General features: G+C 49.7%; 2 protein-coding genes across 3 annotated transcripts; both read left to right on the top strand.

Moving 5' to 3' along the window:
* The first annotated feature begins 8801 nt into the window (after positions 1 to 8801).
* P2RY12 (purinergic receptor P2Y12) lies at positions 8802 to 14960 on the top strand. Of its 2 annotated transcripts, XM_066556491.1 has the most exons (3): positions 8802 to 10392; positions 12727 to 12809; positions 13321 to 14960. In XM_066556491.1, the coding sequence occupies exon 3, from the start codon at positions 13338 to 13340 to the stop codon at positions 14343 to 14345; it is 1008 nt and encodes a 335-aa protein (XP_066412588.1). In that variant the 5' UTR covers positions 8802 to 10392; positions 12727 to 12809; positions 13321 to 13337; the 3' UTR covers positions 14346 to 14960. The 2 variants fall into 2 exon arrangements, with proteins under 2 accessions (XP_066412588.1, XP_066412587.1); XM_066556490.1 differs by lacking the exon at positions 12727 to 12809 and having other exon boundaries at positions 8803 to 10392.
* Positions 14961 to 16427: 1467 nt separating this feature from the next.
* P2RY13 (purinergic receptor P2Y13) lies at positions 16428 to 18750 on the top strand. Its single transcript, XM_066556724.1, has 2 exons — positions 16428 to 16965; positions 17576 to 18750. The coding sequence occupies exons 1-2, from the start codon at positions 16916 to 16918 to the stop codon at positions 18618 to 18620; spliced, it is 1095 nt and encodes a 364-aa protein (XP_066412821.1). The 5' UTR covers positions 16428 to 16915; the 3' UTR covers positions 18621 to 18750.
* The last annotated feature ends 212 nt before the right edge of the window (positions 18751 to 18962 follow it).

Genomic DNA, 18962 nt, shown 5'->3' on the forward strand with positions numbered 1-18962 from the left:
CCCTTCTCTGTCCACAGGGGACAAAGCCCACCCTGACCCTCCCCTCACCTCTCCCCACGTGTTCCCTGTGTGACTGGAATGCTGCACGGCTGCACTTGGCCACTTCTAAAACCATTCCACCAGAAAAGCCCAGGGACAGGCAGGAGCTGGAAGCAGCAGTGATCCTTCCCCACAGCTGCCAGTTCCCCATAGAACCAAGCACAAATCCAAGTCCTCCAACAAAGCCTTTGCCATTCTAGACAGGATATCCCTACAGAGATGTATAAATTAAGGTTACAAGTGATTTTGATAGCACACTTGAAGCAGCAACATCACAACTGAGGTTACCAGGTGGGTAAGGATTAGAGAACCCTCCCTGTGTGCCTGCTGCAAGTCCAGGTGTGCCTGCTTGAGTGCAAACAGGGCAATGGGTCCCCCGTTCTGACATGCCCTAGCAGCCCAGCAATGACTGCAGGTGTAGGAAATACAGAAAACAGGGTCGATGGCATTGCCTCCTTACACGCACATCTGGCTTTGCCTTACCCGTGAGGGCTTTTAGCAGTGTGGCAGCTTCCCTGGGACAGACCAAAGTCCTGCAGAGCAACTCTAGAACAGCTTCACTAATTATTCCAGCATGGACAGTAGCAATGAAACTTCACAGCATCACTGTTTTTCCCAGAAACAACTGAATTCTATGAAAGTCAATGATTTAGGAGGTAGGTGTTAGCTGATACTGCTGTTGAAGTCACAAGATCTGATTGTTCCAATAGTGGCCCATTCTGTCAGCGCAGAACACTCAGCCCTGCTCACACAGTCACTGCCTCGGGCACATCCTGCACCTGCTCTCATCTGCCACAGCAAGAAACACATGAGAAGAGGAGAAAAATCACCAGTGATGCAGCTATTGGAAATACTTGTGAGTATCCACCTCTGTAGAGGCACAGCCTGGATTAAACCCCATTTCTGGCCTGAAAATTTAAATGGGCAAAGCAACTTTGAAAACTGCCACTTGTGAATGAGAAAGAAAAAGCTCAAAGACTGTGGGCTGCTCTATGTTCTGTGTCACATAAAGCATCTCGCTACTGCTGCTGAACAAAAGTTGTGTGTCACATCAAAAGCATGGCCTGAACATCTTAATATTTCAAGCCAATTTTGTGATATGGCAGCAGTTTGATTAAAACCATGTATCTCTCTGTCAGACTTCAAAGGTCATCTTATACATTTGTTTTCAAAAGCAGCATTTCCTTAAACTTTTTAGCCACTCTCTACTATATTCTGAAGACTTTACACAGTTATAATACAGGTTAGTTGTATTTGGAGCTTCAGGAAGGAATATTTAATATTTATAACTGGAACCAAACTTTTAAACTGCTGCTCTAAGTCACAGGAATGTTTCTCAAATCGTCACACAGTGCTGCCCTCTGGAGCCAGCAAATCGCTGTAAAACTCTAATTCACTAACTAGAGGAAACAGACAATGCCCCACAAAATAAAGCACCTATCTGAAATGCTGAAAAAATCTGAGCCTGTGGATTTATTACAGCTAGAAGGTGGCAAATTGTCCACCATGGCTCTTGGTATGAATCACAGAGGAAACCCAAAGGGCCTTTGTTCCTTTAATTGTCCATTTCTCCCTTCACTCAGCACAGAACCCCACCAGCTCTGATGCTGCCACCACAGGAGTTGTTCTGGCTTATCTCTCCACAAAGTTCAGCGCCTTAGCAGAGACAGAGCTACAACTGAGAGCAGAAAAGCCCTTTGAGACCGCCCAGCTGACAAAGGAATCGGCCAAACGGGGCGAGAAACAGGAGCGGGTCAAAGTCTGCAGGCTGTGCTCCCAAGCTGGGCCAGGGGCTGGCTGTGCAGGAGGAGGCTGGGCTGGGGAGGGGTCCCACAGGTGTTCCCCGAGGTGTGCCCCTAGGCTGAACCCCGAGGTGTGCCCCCAGGCTGTACCCCCACAGGGCAGGGGCTGTGTGAGCCAGCAGGGAAGGCAGTGAGGAGCAGGAGGAGGCACTCTGTGTGAGCTGGCCTGTGCACAGTCCTGAAATACACAGCAGAAGGAAATGTGAATTCATACCTTCCTAACTCATAAGTAATGCCCATTTTCCTACTGAATTATGAAGAGACAGAGACACATCCTTTGTTGTTGGCAATGATGTGAACTCCAGGTGAGGTCTGGTGATTCCCACTGCCAGCTCCAGGCACATCCCAGCCTCAGGAGCAGGCACCTTCTCCAGGCATGGTCAGGTGGAGCACCAGGACAGCTCAAAGCATCGGGATATAAGCAACATGAAGAACACCACTGAAACATCAAAAAGGCCAGAAAATCATCTTAAAATTACAGCTACTTAAGCCACAGCACGTGGGGAATGCAGCTGGATGCTGAGGGAATCCTGGCACACCCACACCAGCCTGGCCACGCTGGTGCCAGGCATCGTTTCCAAAATCCTGCTCTAAGTGACTGCTCAGCTCAGGAACCCACAGCCCCAGCCCCAACAGAAGGGAAAGCGTCTCAGACACCAGACCAGGCTGCACAGCAGGACAGTTTAGTGTGTGAGACTTTTCCAAACTGGTTCCATTTGAATGGACCTGCGTTTAAACCAACGTGCTTGGTGTCAACATAGCATGACCAGGAAGCATTTCAGAAACTGCTCCTGCAGTAACAGCTACAGCTTGCCCCAGACAAGAGGAAGCACGCACAGACCTGGGTGAGAGTTAGCAGGGCTGCCAGGCCCTGGTGATGCTCTCGGAGCCCCTGTCCCCCCACCTCCTCCTGGGGAGCACACACTCCCATCAGCCAGACAGAAACGGGGCCAGGGCACAACACCACGCTGCTTTCACTATTAGAAAACATCCACTTTCTGCATGAATCATTTCCTTGTACTTTTACTAAATTTAAGCAAGTGGCTTTGCAAGGTTTTGGGGGTTTTTCTCTTTGTTTGAAGAATGCAAGTTTTCTTTTCATCCCTTCTTTAAATGCAACATAGAAAGTACATAATGCAAGTTTAGTGCCCCAACCATGAATAAAAGTAACTGTCTTGCAGGGTTCCCAAATGTAATAGAATATGAAGAAAATCCTAGAAATCTCTTCCCATGCCCACATTCCTGTATTTTTATCTTCTTCTATTTCTTCTTGTTATCACTGGGAATGTTTCAGCCTTTCTTCTTTTTCCAAAAGACACTTTCTTCTTTTTCCCAGACACTAGGAATGACAGGATTAAAACATGAGCACAGAAAGCAATTCAAAGGAAATGCTGAAAATGACACACATGGCACTTACTTTTAATTTCTTCACTGAATGCCTGTAAGCCCTTTGGTTGCGCTCAGACCCTCCTTGGGAGGTGCTTGACAGGTTGAGGTGAGTGTCCCACTGATGAGGACCCCCAGCATGTCCAGCACGGTGGTGAACAACTCCCTGAAGTGAAGACACATGTTATCCTGGGGAGCTGTGGCTGCCAGGAGGCCCCGAGAGAGATCTGATCCATGGCAGAGGCCCCAGGGCAGCTGCCAGCACAGCCAGCCAAGAGAGCCAGGGGCAATTACAGCATCCAACAAGGGAAAATGCTCTGGGGAGGAAAAGAGAATAAAGGCTCCAGTGCTTTCCCAAATGGAGGCACAGCCAGCACAGAACCTCTAAACCTCTGAATGAAGCAGTAACAGGATAAAAAGATAACAATTACACACATGCAACCTAGGCTTAAAGCTGTAATGACAGGAGACAGCTGTCAGAACAGTGCAGAGGTTCTTGCTGCTCTGCAGATCTGCAGCCCCGGAGGATGGCCTGGAGGAGCAGCAGGGCCACTCTGGGCTGCACTGGTGCTCCCTGCACTGTCACACATGCCCACTCTGGGCTGCACTGGTGCTCCCTGCACTGTCACACATGCCCACTCTGGGCTGCACAGGGATCACTCTGTCCAGCTCGCCAGCCCCCAGAGCTGGACACTGCAGCTCCCTGCTCCTCACCTCCTCCCCAGCAGCTGCTGCATCTTTTCAAACATCAGGAGAGCCTCAGGTTTGTTACCAGCTGAGGTGCAGTTGCAGGGCTTCGTGCATCACCTGCCAGGACATCGTCCTGGCACTGCTCCTCTCTCCACTCACTGAGGATCTAAGAAAAAACATTGGACCAAGGTTCTTGCCTTCCTATTGTGTTCTCCCTCTAAGTATTGTGACCTTTTAGCTATAAGGAATCATAAAAGATTATTGAGCTCTTTATCCTTCTCTCTATTTAAGGCTTAGAACAGGCTGAGAAAACCAATGGGAAGAAGAAGTAAATGTGTAAAGAGCTGATGATCTGCTGTCATTTGTGTGACTGCATCCTCCTGTTGCAGAAAAAACCAATCAGCTTTGTCATGCATTTCTTACAATATTGCCTGAAACACACTATTTCACAATGGGTAAGTCAGTAAGTCTCTTGCACTGGATGCAGCTTTCCAACAGGATCTGGTGGGGTCTCCAGATGAGAAATGGCCACAAACTCAGGGAACCTGGACCAGCTGCAAATCAGGGGACAACCCAGACAATGAAAGGAAAATCCAAGTGGCAGAAACCAGGGGGGGAAAAAAACCATCAAAAGAATGAATTTCCCTGGATGCAGAGCAGTGTCCCAGCCTGGGCCTGAGCTGAGGGGCCGTGTGGGAATTAACAATGGCACCAATTCTCACTGTCACGGCAGCTGACAGAAACTGCACTCAGGGAAAGGAGGCAAGGCCCTGCTGGGCGCTGGGTGTGCTCAGGCTGAGGGAGGCTGGAGCAGGAGTGGGGGGAGCAGGAACCTTGAGCACCATGAGCAGAGGCCGTGAGGAAGCTCGAGAGGAGCAAAGGAGAGCTGCAGGCAGCAGCCAGTCTGGGACCAGCAATGCTGCTGTTCACAGTATGCAAAACTCTTCAGCACTCTCTCTGTGCCGGCTGCAAAGGGTGACAGGTTTTCCTAAAGAAGGACAGTTTTAAACTTATACAAACGTTCCAGGATCAAGGAAGGGGCTGGGAAGACATGCTCTCAGGGCTAACACCTTTATTGTTTTTCCTAGAAAGAACTGGAATCAGACTCCAGTTCATTACATTTCTCTGCAACAAATTTAGGAGAAAAGATGTATTCACACTCACAAGAGGAACAAGGCCTCCCCATTTTCCCCTCCTGGCACTGCTCCTTTTGACACAGCACTGTAATTTCCCTGGGTTTACACCATCAAACTGCTGACATAAAACTGCTGACACGCACCCACCTGACAAAGGTGCTCACCGCTCTGTGCTTGCCTTACCTGAGGAACCTGATTGTGCAGGGGTGCCAGGAGCCCTTCCCTTTGCTCATCCTGGCCCTCAAGGCGAGTGAGTGCCAGTGGCAGGAAGGGCTGCTGGCTCAGCAGGGACAGCTTTAGGAGAAGCAAACACAGCACTGCCTTAGTAGTTATTTTGATACTTCCCATCCTCAGTCCCTTCCCTGTTTTGTCTACCCGTTTTCCCCTAAAGTGGCACTGCTGCATCAGTGTCTGTTTCTGTTTTAGTCAATTTAAGTCTTGGCAGAGGCTTTCAGGACCATGCAGGAAGGCAGAGCCCCAGCCAGCCCAGCTGCACTGAGATCCCCTAGCTCAGGGGCCCTCAGGGAGCTGCTCCATACCTGAATGTGACCCACTCTTCTCAGATGCCCTTTCTCCAGTGCTGTCTCTCCCTTTGATTCATTAACATTCTGCAGTTCAAGACAGAATTGACCAGTGGCCCCTCAATCTCACTGCCAGCCCACTCCTTCAGCCAGGAAGGATGAGAGGAAGGACCTGGCAGGGAGATAAAACAATGAGGAGAGTGGCACCAAGGCCACATGAACCCAAAGCCACCCCAGAATGCTCTGATAAAACTGGAGCTGCTTTGTCAGCATTGACCTGCAGCAGCTACCATTTATCTGATGCTTTTCTTCAGCAAAGCCAGTAAAAATTTTGAATTACTAATGCAGGGTGCCAACAAGCTGAACTAGTGCCAAACCAAAGGCAGTTACTTGTTTGGAAAATAGAGCTCACCACTCGTGGAGAGCTGCTCAGAGTGATGCTTTTGCAACTCCCACAATGGCAGACACCCAGGATTTGTGGCAAAACACAGAAAACCCATCTGAGACCCTATTTCCTATCTATATTTGAGAGGGACTTGCCTGAGTTTAAATGCACTGGGACTCGGGGATGGAGGTCAGGGTGAGCATCTGAAACAGTCACACGCGCCTGTAGCCTCCCCTGGGGCTGAGCCACAGGGAAATGTGGCTTTGACCTGGGCTCTGCTCCCTGCAGGACACAACAGCAGCCACATTCCTGCCTTGTTCCCAGGGTTTCCTTTCCCAGCAGCATTCCCCCAGCAGTGAGCCAGCACGAGCTGTTTCCCACACAAACACTGCCATGAACACCCCACACAGGACTCTGCACACCCTTACCCAGCACCACAATTGCCTTCAGGACTGCACACACAGCCCCCGCTTCGATGCTGTTGTGAGCAGCAGCCAAGAGGTGACAATCACAAGAAGAACAAATTCCAGAAAATAATTTCTCTGTGGCAAGAAGAGGAAATCTTGTAAAAAATGGGTATTTTTTATCAACTAACATTTCCTTTGTGCGAAATCCTCCTCAGCCAGAACAGCTACAGAAGCTCATGAGCTTAAGAAAGAATTTAATCTTCTGGCATTGAAACTGCAGCCTAACAGGTAAGTGATTAATTCAGCTGGGGTATGTGGTTATGATGGATTAATATCAAAATAAGCTGTGGGCACTGAAATGGGAAAATGGAGCCTGTTGGTTCACTGTGTCCATGTGAACAGGGGAACTTAACCACAATGAGACACTGAAGCCTGTGTTGGTTTTGACACCACAGATTTAGGAAATTACTTCCCTTACCTCACCTGCATGACAAATGAGGCAAAATTAAGTGCTGTAAATGCTTGAAATCACACTTACTCTCCATTGCCATGTCAGGCTCCCAAACAGCACAGGGTGTATCCCTGTCAGTGCCTCTGCCCTTCTCAACACTGCCAGGTGCAGAGAATGAATAAGTTTCACTAAATTCCTCCAGTTTTACCGACATCCAAACCATTTCCCAAACAATTAAGGTTATTGGTATCATCAGTAGTGAAACATCTGTGATTTTGAACTTGCACTGTGAATATTTTCACCCATGAAAATATGCAGCCATCAAAAACCAGCTGTGGGTTCACAGAGGTGTGCGAGGCACCCAGCTCGGGGACAGAGGCGTGTGGGGCACCTCTGCCCAGCTCTGTGGCACTGCAGGACCCTGCCCCTGCCCAGCCAGCACTGCCGTCAGGAGGGAGACGAGCCACAGAATCAACTGGCATTAAAGAACTTCGCTTCAGAGATCCCATACAGTGTAATGTGGGATTTGGGGCATGATTCAGGGTTATGTAACAGCTGAAGAAACAGCAGAGTTGACTCACCCCAGTGTAAGTTATGTTCTCTCTATTCTAGAGCGAAACTCATTTGGCTGCATTTAGATGTTCCCCTTTGTGCTCTTACAAAACTGCTTCCTCTCAGCTGCTCTGCCCTGCCAAGGATGCCCCACACTCCAGAGAATCACAGACTGGTTTCTCTTGGAGGGAACTTAAAAACTCATCCCACCCCACCCCTGCCATGGCAGGGACACCTCACACTGTCCCAGGTGCTCCCAGCCCCAGTGCCCAGCCTGGCCTTGGGCACTGCCAGGGATGCAGGGGCAGCCACAGCTGCTCTGGGCACCTGTGCCAGGGCTGCCCACCCTGCCAGGGAACAATTTCTTCCTCACATCCAATGTAAACCTAGTCTCTGCCAGTTTAAAGCAATTCCCCCCAGTAAAAACTCTATTACTTTTAAAAACCAGATTTTTCAAAAATTTGTGTAGACAAAATCCATAATCTATGAATTACACATTTAATAAACAAAACACCCATCATAACAGGAGGCAAGGACCTAATGCAGAACCTTCCCTCATTTCCAGAATTAAACAGGAAAGGATTGTCCTGAGCTGCTCAGTCTGAAACAGCAAAACTGCAGGTGCCAAACAACAACAACTGCTGATACCAAACAACAACTGCTGATACCAAACAACAACTGCTGGTGCCAAACAACAACTGCTGATACCAAACAACAACTGCTGGTACCAAACAACAACAACTGCTGGTGCCAAACAACAACTACTGGTGCCAAACAACAACTGCTGGTGCCAAACAACAACAACTGCTGATACCAAACAACTGCTGATACCAAACAACAACTGCTGCTGATACCAAACAACTGCTGATACCAAACAACTGCTGATACCAAACAATAACTGCTGATACCAAACAACTGCTGATACCAAACAACTGCTGATACCAAACAACAACTGCTGCTGATACCAAACAACTGCTGATACCAAACAACTGCTGATACCAAACAACAACTGCTGCTGATACCAAACAACTGCTGATACCAAACAACTGCTGATACCAAACAATAACTGCTGATACCAAACAACTGCTGATACCAAACAACAACTGCTGCTGATACCAAACAACTGCTGATACCAAACAATAACTGCTGGTGCCAAACAACAACAACTGCTGGTGCCAAACAACAACTGCTGGTGCCAAACAACAACTGCTGATACCAAACAACAACTGCTGGTGCCAAACAACAACTGCTGATACCAAACAACAACTGCTGGTGCCAAACAACAACTGCTGGTGCCAAACAACAACTGCTGATACCAAACAACTGCTGATACCAAACAACTGCTGATACCAAACAACTGCTGATACCAAACAACAACTGCTGGTGCCAAACAACAACTGCTGGTGCCAAACAACAACAACTGCTGGTACCAAACAACAACTGCTGGTGCCAAACAACAACAACTGCTGGTACCAAGCAACAACAACTGCTGGTACCAAACTGCTCCTGACAGTCTGACAGCGAGGCCTGCTGCTCCTTCCTCCCTTCTGAGGAATGACTCAGACTGATTTAACACGGTAACTCAGAGTACTTTATACATTTTCACAAGAGGGATGAAAGTGCAGAGGGTTGCAGAGGGAGGCACGGGACAAACAGGAGGAAGGAATTCTGCAGAGCTGCTGCCCCTGCACGTGCCCAGCAGAGCTGCCCTGGCACTCGGGACCCTGGGCAGCCTCCGGGAGCTCGTGCTGGGAGCTGAGGGCTCTCCAGGAAATCCAGCACGAGCTCTGGTCCCACAGCAGGCTGGGGTTTGGGTGTTGCTGGACATCATCACCTGCTGCACCTGGGAACACACGCTGCTGGGAGCCAAACCAGAGCTGCTTGCAAATGCACACTGCAGGAAAGCCGCTGCCGTGACAAAATCCTGCTGGGCTGACATTTCATACATGTTTTCAAAATCCTGCTGGGTTAGCACTTCAGACACATTTCCAAACTCATTCTGGATAAGCAACATCTACCAGAAAACAAGGCTGCTACACCTAGTTTGTTCAAGTTTTCCTGCAAACAAAGTCTTGAATTTCCAAATGAGTTCCTGGACATTCCTAGGACTGAAATTGAGAGCAGCTGGGTAAGGCCCAACATCCTCCTCCCCAGCATCTTCCTGGGACATCAGGTGTCCCTACAGGGCACAGAACCTCACTTCCCAACACTGCCTCCCCTCCAGGTGTCCTGACCCAGTGAGCTGCAGTGGGGCAGAGGGAATTCATTAAGGAGAAATGAGAAAATTTATCCAAATTAACAGCTACTTTTGGTAATAAGGTGACTTAACAGACAGGGTCTGGAAATCAGTATCTAGAGAAAAGATACTTAAAGCTCATATTTTGATAATTATGATTAGACAAATGGGCAAGAACTGTCCCAGGCCAGGAACACCAATATGTGAAGTGGTTTTCTTGAGGGAGAAATATAGGTATTAGTGAGGAATGCAAATTTCACACCCAAAATATTCCAAGGAGCGTTTGTCTCCAGCATAAGGTTTTATATCACAGGGACAAATTTCACTAATTAGCCCAACTGGGAAGACTTCCTCATTACTGAAAAGAATCTATAAATTGAAGTTAACTTAAACTATCTCCTGCAGCCCTGGGACCCCCTGCCACTGCCAGCCCCTGCCTGCTGCTCCACATCCTGATACCAAAGGGCAGGAGGACGAGGTCATTAGCAGGGTAATTAATTACAAGGACAGTGCCTGATGCCAACCCTCTGCTCTGACAGCCAGTGCCACAGCAAAGACAGAAATCCAGCAAGTGTTCCACTCTGGGACAGCACTTGCACCAGAAGCAACACTGAAGGAGTGGCCAGGAGATAGAATCTTTAAAAAAAGTGAAAGAATTATTTTAAAAGAGGAAGTTTTCAGAAGATAAGTAACTGTTCCAGGCACACGAAACCAAACACACCCCTCCCTCACTGACACACACTCAGAGACTCTGCAGAGGAGACCAGACCACAGCAACCCACAGAGGGTGAGTCTCTAAACGTGAGCATCTGTGAATTGTAATTTATTCTTGCTTCAAACAGACTGAGAGAAACAGCTGGGCTTACAGCAGGCCAGAAAGGAGCTGAAAATGTTCCTGTGAACATACAGGGGTTGGGTGCTTGGAAAGGAGACCAACAAGAATGTCATGTTATTACCTTAAATATAGCTGTTTCAAAATGTATACATAAAATTTATTAACAGTTTTCAGGAATTTCTAACTCCACTTGACAAAAAAAAAGTGCTTCCAAACAAGTTCTGTGTATCATATCTTTAACAAATTATTTATTACCCTGTATTATTACTAGACCCTGTTTTGACTTGTTATTGTAGATTAACCTTAACAAAATTTGTTATTTTTGTTGTGTTACTGAACTTTAGCTTGTAAGCAGAAGAAATCAACATAGACACTTGTGTAGTTCTATATTTCCTATTTCCTTTTCCTGGTGTTTCTAAATAAATGCTACTGCTGCCAGGTGTCTGTAAACCTACTAAAATATTATTACTGAGAAATACTCTCCTGCTCCCTGTGAAATGGAGCCACAAACCTGAACTATGCAGACCCAAACTAGGGACACAAACCAGGAGGGGAAACTGGGGCAGTTTGTGAGTATTACAAGATGTGGATTTGCATCTGAAGGGTTTCCATTCCTCCTTTAAAAGGTAAAAGCCAAAAATATGCCATACGGGAATCTCATTCTTTTTTAACTTAAAAATCAAGGAACTGAACATTCAAGCATAAAACTTCACAAACTCAACCCCGTCTGTGCCTCTCCCCGCACCAAAGGCAGCCTTTACAGAGCACTGCAGCAGAGATTGGGCAGGTTCGCCGTCCAGCCCTGCCTGTTCTGCAGCCGAGGCGCTCCAGAGCCGAGCCGGGAGCCCCAACCCGCGGGGGCAGCGGGGTCAGGGGGGCGAGGGGGCTCCGGTGCCGCGGGGCTGCCCCGGGACGGTCCCGAGCTGGGCAGGGCAGCCCCGGGGCTGACACGGCGGGAGCGGGAGCGGGAGCGGGCTCAGCCCCGGGACCCCGAGCACAGCCCGGGACCGCACGGCCCCCAGAGACCGCACAGCCCCGGGACCCCGAGCACAGCCCCGGCACCGCACGGCCCCAAGGGACTGCACAGCCCCGGGACCCCGAGCACAGCCCCGGCACCGCACGGCCCCCAGAGACCGCACAGCCGGCAGGGACCGCGCAGCCCCCAGGGACCCCGAGCACAGCCCCCAGGGACTGCACAGCCCCGGGACCCCGAGCACAGCCCCGGGACCCCGAGCACAGCCCCGGGCACCGCACGGCCCCGGGCACCGCACGGCCCCAAGGGACCCCGAGCACAGCCCCGGGACCCCGAGCACAGCCCCGGCACCGCGCGGCCCCCAGAGACCGCACAGCCGGCAGGGACCGCGCAGCCCCCAGGGACCCCGAGCACAGCCCCGGGACCGCACAGCCTCAGAGACCGAACATCCTCCGGGCACCGCAGAGCCCCGGTACCGCACATCCCGCAGGGACCGCACATCCCCGGCTGCCCGAGCACAGCCCCGGGACCGCGCAGCCCCGGGACCCCGAACACAGCCCCGGCACCGAACAGCCTCCGGGGACCGAACAGCCTCCGGGGACCACACATCCTCCAGGGACTGCTCAGCCCCGGCTCCTCGAGCACAGCCCCGGGACTGCACATCCTCCAGGGACCGCACATCCCCCGGGCACCGCACAGCCCCGGCACCCCGAGCACAGCCCCGGGCACCGCACATCCCCGGGACTGCACATCCCCCTATTCAAACTGTGCCCTGGATCAATACTCTGCAGCAGATCAGTAAACAGAAGACAGATGTTTAGAAACTGTGACACTTACTACATACAAATCCATTGAAAAAAAGATGCAGCTCCTAAAGTGGTGTCTTGTACACCCCAAAGAAATTGAAATATGTGTAGTTCATTTCATTGTAACTGTTTATAGTTACTCTTTCAATTACATGTATATATCATATAATGTTGACTTACTGTATGCAGCTTAAAACTTGAAGCACTGTTCTACAAGTCACAGAAGGAAGAAATATTTCCTTCAATAATAACCTTCTCCAAAGTAACAAATCACTACTTCTTTCAAGTTCTTTAAGAGTTTTAAGAAACAAGGCTGTGTACAGAAATAAAACTAAGGACTCACAAGGCCAATAGGAGCAGATAGGAATGCAGCTCTGTGCTCAGAAAAGTTGCACAATCTGACAAATCCCTGTTCCCTTTACAAATAGTGCCTCTGGGAGTCAGTCAAAGGCAGGAAGGAATCTGCTAATTATTTCTTAAAATTTCATTTCTCTCTCTTTTCTGCAGAAAACAGAAGCAGAAGCTCCTAGTGCATCATCTGGAATCTGCAGCTGTCCCTGGCTAAGAAAGCAGTTTGGAGCCAGAGCAAGGTCTGGGCCTCAGGCCAGGGATGCTCAGCTGCTCCGAGGGGCTCCCCAGGAGCCCTCCTGCCCTGCCCCGTGTGGAGAGCTGCAGGGGCTGCCAAGGGCCGCTGGCTGAGAGCAGCCTGTGCCCAGAGCACCCAGCTCCTCCTGGTACCTGCCCTGGGGCACCACGTGCCCACCTCTGCCAGGGCTTGCTCCCACAGCGTGGGACTTGGCACACCAGCCTGCTTCATCTTCAAAGCAAAAGCCTTTTTTTCCTACTTTCTAGGAAAAAATAAAACTTTGTCAGGGATTTGGGCATCAGCTGAGAGCACATCAATTCCCCGAGTGCCTGTTTCCCATGGGCAGAGCCCAGACAGACAGAACCAGCTGCATCACCACACACCTGAGAGCTGCCCTGGCCCAGCTGGGTGCACTTGTTCACAACACAACAATTCAAAGCTGACTGAAAAGGCTGAAGCCTCATAACAGATAAAACTCTCATTTTCTTCTTTTTTTTTTCTGTTTGTTTCTCCAGGGAGAAGAGATACCACAATGCAAATGAAAGCCACAACCCAGTTCAGCTCCTCCAGGAATGACAGCAACTGCACCAGCGACAGCAGGATCAGCCAAGTCATCTTCCCTTTACTCTACACATTTCTGTTCCTGGTGGGGATCCCCATGAATGGCCTGGCAATGTGGGTCTTCTTTAAAGTACCCAGTAAATCCAATTTCATTATCTTCCTCAAGAACACTGTGATTTCTGACTTCCTCATGATCCTGACTTTTCCATTTAAAATCCTCAGCGATGCCAAGCTGGTGTCCTGGGTCCTGCGAGGGTTTGTGTGCCAGGTCACCCAGGTGGTGTTTTACTTCACCATGTACATCAGCATCCTGTTCCTTGGTCTGATAACGATTGATCGCTACCAGAAAGCCACCTCACCTTTCAGAACCGCCACTCCACGGAGCCTCCTGGCTGCCAAGGTCCTGTCCACAGCAATCTGGCTGTCCATGTTCGCTCTCTCGCTACCCAACATGATTTTAAATAATAAGAAGAAAACACCCAAGAATGTAAGGAAGTGTGCTCTCCTGAAATCGGAGTTTGGCTTAGTCTGGCATGAAATTGTAAATTACATTTGTCAGCTCATCTTCTGGGTTAACTTAGCAGTCATAGTGGTATGTTACATCCTGATCAGCAAGGAACTGTACAAATCCTACAAAAGGACTCGATGCACAGGGAAGGCATCTAAAAAGACTGTCAATCTCAAGGTTTTCATAATAATTGCTGTGTTCTTTATTTGCTTTGTGCCATTCCACTTTACCAGAATCCCCTACACCTTGAGCCAAACGAGAGATGTGTTTAACTGCTCCGCTCGGAACGCTCTGTTCTACCTGAAGGAGACCACGCTGTGGCTGACGTCCCTCAATGCCTGCCTGGATCCCTTCATTTACTTTTTCCTGTGCAAGTCCTTCAGGAAATCCTTGCTGGACATGCTGTGCAAGCACAGGGCAGGGTCAGGGGCACAGACAAAGGGGGATGACTCTGACGAGACCCCACTCTAGATCCCAGGGCTCCTCTCACCTTCCTGGCCACACACCTTCACTGAGGGTGGCAGGAGCACAGAGCCACGAGGAGCACCCAGAACTTCACTGACTTCTTCAGAAACAGCCCTGCAGATGAAGCACGAGCACCCTGGAACCACCACCACTGCCTGTGAAAAGAAAAAGCTTAAATAAATATCAGAGGAGTCCCCCCAACCTCCACCCTTCCAAAACCAGAGCTCCCCGGCCTCCACTGATGGCTGTCAGAACTGATGGGAAGAAGTCAGAACTGAAAGGTGGAACTGTGGGGAAAAACTTAAAACAGAATCATGAAATGCTACAGATGATACCATGAACTGTAAAGATGTTTCAGAAATAGCTAAATTTGGGCCAGAGTAAAGTTCATGACAACACAAGACCTGAGAAATGCAGATAAAATGCATAGTAGATGTCATTTTTTGATACAGGGAGTTGTCACCTTGTATGCAACTGGCAGACAAACAGAAACATAGAGAGAGCCATTTGGGCAGATTTTTGGTAACAGAATAACACTTTTCTAATCTCATTCTATGCTTGCAGTTCCTAATCCATTGACCAATAATTAATAGCTCTATTTCAGAGGAAATTATTTCTTAATCAGGCTTATCTTGATATTAATTAAATCCCCAAATCCTTCCCCTTACTACTTAAATAAACAAAACTGTATGTTTTCACAGAGAACATTATATTAGAAAACATACAAACACTCGATTTAAATCTTACTGAGACCCTGGGGAAAAACAGGCTCATGCTAACTTCTTTACTGATGATTAAGGGCAGCTTTTTCCACTATACAAAATACTCAACCACTTCCCTTTTGCACTTGGAAAACTTGAAACAAACCAGGGAAGTATTTTCAAGTACATGACATTTTGAGGTATCACAGCGATTACACATGAAATAGATTGTGGGCTATTGGAATAAGTTGTGGTTCATTTATCACCACTGCCAACAGCTCCAGCTGAGCAGTGTGTGCCCCCAGCACACAAGAGCTGAGCCTGCCAAAGCCATCACCTGTCCATCCTTCCTGGGACGTGTCCCTGCCTGCCAGGGCACTTCTGCAACCCAATTTCACTTGTTGCTCACAGACCCTCGGCCTTGGGGTCTGTGCATCTCTGACAGCCCACTGGGATGAACCCACCCTGCCTCAAACTGTGCCCTGCTCCAGCTGAGACAGGCAGTGACTGGGCTCCACCACAGAGCACCAGGATTTCCCTGGAACAGCATCCAGCCACCCCAGAGCGTGCTCCCCCAGGAGCCCACAGGCCCTAGGCCAGGTCAGTCCCCATTAATGCCCAGGGAGGGCAGTGCCACATGCCCCAGTCCCACCCAGAACTCATTCTGCACACATTTGGCACCTACACGTGGAGTGGCAATTAGGCAGGAGCTGCTTTCCCTGGCCAGGTGAGCTGTCCAGACAGGCACCACAGACACACCTGTCCCCCAGAGCCACCACGGGCAGGGTGTGCACAGGTACCTGCTGCCTCTGACACCTGGGAACAGCAGCAAGAGCTCAAAACACAGAAGGCACTGCCTTGGACAGTACTCCTGGGGCATTGCATGGACTGTGACACCTTGTGTGGTCACCAGTGGGGACCAGAAGGCAGGGACAGCCAGGGACACACCCCACTGGTGACAGTGCTGAGCGTGACTGAAGCCCAGCCATCCTCAGGGCTGCCTGCTCCCAGCAGCCATTTAACACTGACACCAGCACCTACATTAGCCAAAATGTCCCAGGTACTGATGCACAAACTCCCTGGCACAGCTGCCCGAGCACCTCTGGAGCAATCCACAGCTGCCCCAGGAAACGGCCTGAGCAGCAGCACTGCCCACCGGGCAGCGAGCCCCAGGCCAGAGCTGTCCCACCACGGGCAGCAATAAACTCACACAAGCAGCTCTGCTCTCAGAGAAACGCACCCAGCTCCAGCCTACACCCAGCAAACCCATCAGCAATCCACAGCTCTCCACGCAGCAGGACCTGCCAGGGCAGAAAGGGGCTGTAGGCAGCACAAGGTGCATCCCCTGCCTACCCCAGGAATCCTCTCCTGGAGAGGCAGAGCCCAGCCCAGGCCCTGTGCCAGGGACACCAGGGGCAGGGGAGGGGCAGCCCCGGGCACCACTGTCTGGGGGCTCTGAGCAGACTCTTGTAATGCTTTGGCAATGACTGGTGCCATCCAGAACATGGAATTCACACACAAACAACAACCAGGAGCTACTTTGAGGGTTATCCTGGAGTGCTGTCAGGAAACACTCTGTGTTTGTTCTTCCTACCAGTCCAGGTGCAGCAGGTCCCATGCACACACAAGCCCAGAAATGTGTCTGTCCTGAGGGGCAGGCTCAGGTTTCCTTTCCCAGTTCAGGAGCAGATGCTGTGCTTTCTCACACAGAGCAAAGGGAAGAGACAGAAGCAATAGCAATGTGACCAACTCAGGCGACACTGAAAATGAGGAAGGAAGCCACACACCAGCAGAAAAACGTCTCATCTTTCTACACATTTCCCCACTTCTAACACTTTGCTCGAGGCTTCTGCTGGCAGAGGAGCAGCGGATGAGATGGGGACAGCCACAGAGCGCTCTGTGACAGCCGCTGCAGGTTTGCCCAGGTACTCACAGGGTCGGAGTGTTCGGGTGTGATGGGGTGGTTGGGCAGCTGGTGCCCAGGGCTGGGAGCCACCTGTGTGCAGCTGACCTTGGAAATGCTATCTAAAGCCGTGCTGAGAAGGGAAAGAGTGGGTGCTTGGAAAGAATCACCAGAAGTCACTTACCCAGGAGTGGCTGGCTTTTGGGCCACAGCTCTAACATTTCTATTTCTATACTATATTCAACACCAAAATATTTCTATTTTAGTGTTGAATTTCTATTTAGTGTTGAATGTTAGAGATATAGAATATCTCTAACATTTCTATTCAACACTAAAATATTTCTATTTCCATGGAAAGGCCAACCGTGCTCTTATATCCTGTTATGACATTACCCTAGGCCTCCAAAGTAATTGTGAACCCTTTTAACTCTTCAGTGGTTGCTAGCTTGCAAACAATTTAAATTTCAGCAAAGATTTGGATTTTCCATGAATCAGAAGAGAAATTGCTTGGGCTGTTTAACACACACGTGGGTTTGGTGTTTATTCATGCAAACCTGCTGTCACTGCAAGGAACATGTAATACTACATACAGAAGGGTGTGTTTTGTGTTCTCTCCCTCCTTTTCCCCCAAGTCTGTTTCCAACGATGGGAGGCTCTGCAAACACGAGCTCTGTGGGTAACACCAGTGGAGCACCCTCCTCTGCACAGTGCCAGCGTGACACCACCGTCACCCACCTGCTCTTCCCGGTGCTCTACACCCTCATCTTCCTCCTGGGACTCCTGCTGAACAGCCTGGCCTGCTGGGCTTTCTTCCACATTCCAAGCACATCAACCTTCATTGTCTACTTGAAAAATATCGTAGTTTCTGATTTCATCATGACGCTGATGCTTCCTCTGAAGATCCTGACAGACTCTGGCCTGGCGCCGTGGCAGCTCAAGGCCTTTGTCTGCCGCTTCTCAGCCGTGATATTCTATGACACCATGTACATCAGCATCGTGCTGCTGGGGCTCATTGCTTTCGACAGATTTCTCAAGATTGTGAGACCTTTTGGGAAGTTCTGGGTGCAGAATCTGACCTCAGCAAAGATCCTGGCGACTCTGGTCTGGCTCTTCTTCCTCGTTCTCTCCCTGCCCAACATGGTCCTGTCCAACAAGGCAGCGACGCCCCAGTCCGTGAGGAAGTGCGCCTCCTTGAAGAGCTACCTCGGACTCAAATGGCACGAGGCTGTCAACTACGTCTGTCAGTTCATCTTCTGGACTGTCCTCATCCTCATGCTGCTATTTTATATAGTCATTGCCAAAAAGGTGTATGAGTCTTACGTAAAAACACAGAAGAAAGGCAACAGAAGCGAAAAACGGATCAAGGGGAAAGTATTCATCATTTTTACCGTGTTCTTCCTGTGCTTTGCCCCCTTCCACTTCAGCAGGGTGCCCTACACCATGAGCCAAACGAGTGCCCACATGGACTGCCAGCTGCAGAACCAGCTCTTCGTGGCCAAGGAGAGCACCCTGTGGCTGGCAGCCACCAACGTCTGCATGGACCCCCTGATCTACCTGCTCCTGTGCAAGCCCTTCCTGGAGAAGGTCTTCTACAGGAGGGTAAGGGCTCTGCAGAGAACAGCCCAGGCAAACCCAAAAACAGAGCTGGACACACGAGTATCTCCTACTGAGTCTTGATTCTGCAGCTGCACACTCTGCTCTGCATCTTCATAGAGAACTTGAAAAATAGTTTGGTTTACTTCTGCTGAAGAACACAAAAGGGTGTTTGCCAAGTAATATTAACACTCAATAAATGCAGCAAAATGGATTTTCTAAGTACAGTCACTGCATAGCCTTAATGGCCAAAAGGGTCTTGCTCAAACTGCCTAAGACAATCCACAGGGTAATTCTCTCTGCTTTAAACTAAACCAACTCACTTGCTAACACCCGAGCAGCTGACTGACTCTGGCTGCTCTGAAGGGCAATCCAGCTTTATTTGGGAGTGAACCCCAGAGCTGGTGACTGTGTATGTCAGTAATT

The sequence above is a fragment of the Molothrus aeneus genome, chromosome 10 (genome assembly GCF_037042795.1).
Source record: "Molothrus aeneus isolate 106 chromosome 10, BPBGC_Maene_1.0, whole genome shotgun sequence".
NCBI classification, from domain to species: domain Eukaryota; kingdom Metazoa; phylum Chordata; class Aves; order Passeriformes; family Icteridae; genus Molothrus; species Molothrus aeneus.

Excerpts from the sequence above, each read along its gene's own strand:
- P2RY12 (XM_066556491.1), top strand. The coding sequence starts at position 13,338 with ATGCAAATGAAAGCCACAACCCAGTTCAGCTCCTCCAGGAATGACAGC.
- P2RY13 (XM_066556724.1), top strand. The coding sequence starts at position 16,916 with ATGGGGACAGCCACAGAGCGCTCTGTGACAGCCGCTGCAGGTTTGCCC. Across the intron at positions 16,966-17,575 it reads GCCGCTGCAGGTTTGCCCAG|TCTGTTTCCAACGATGGGAG; the intron begins GTACTCACAGGG and ends TTTTCCCCCAAG.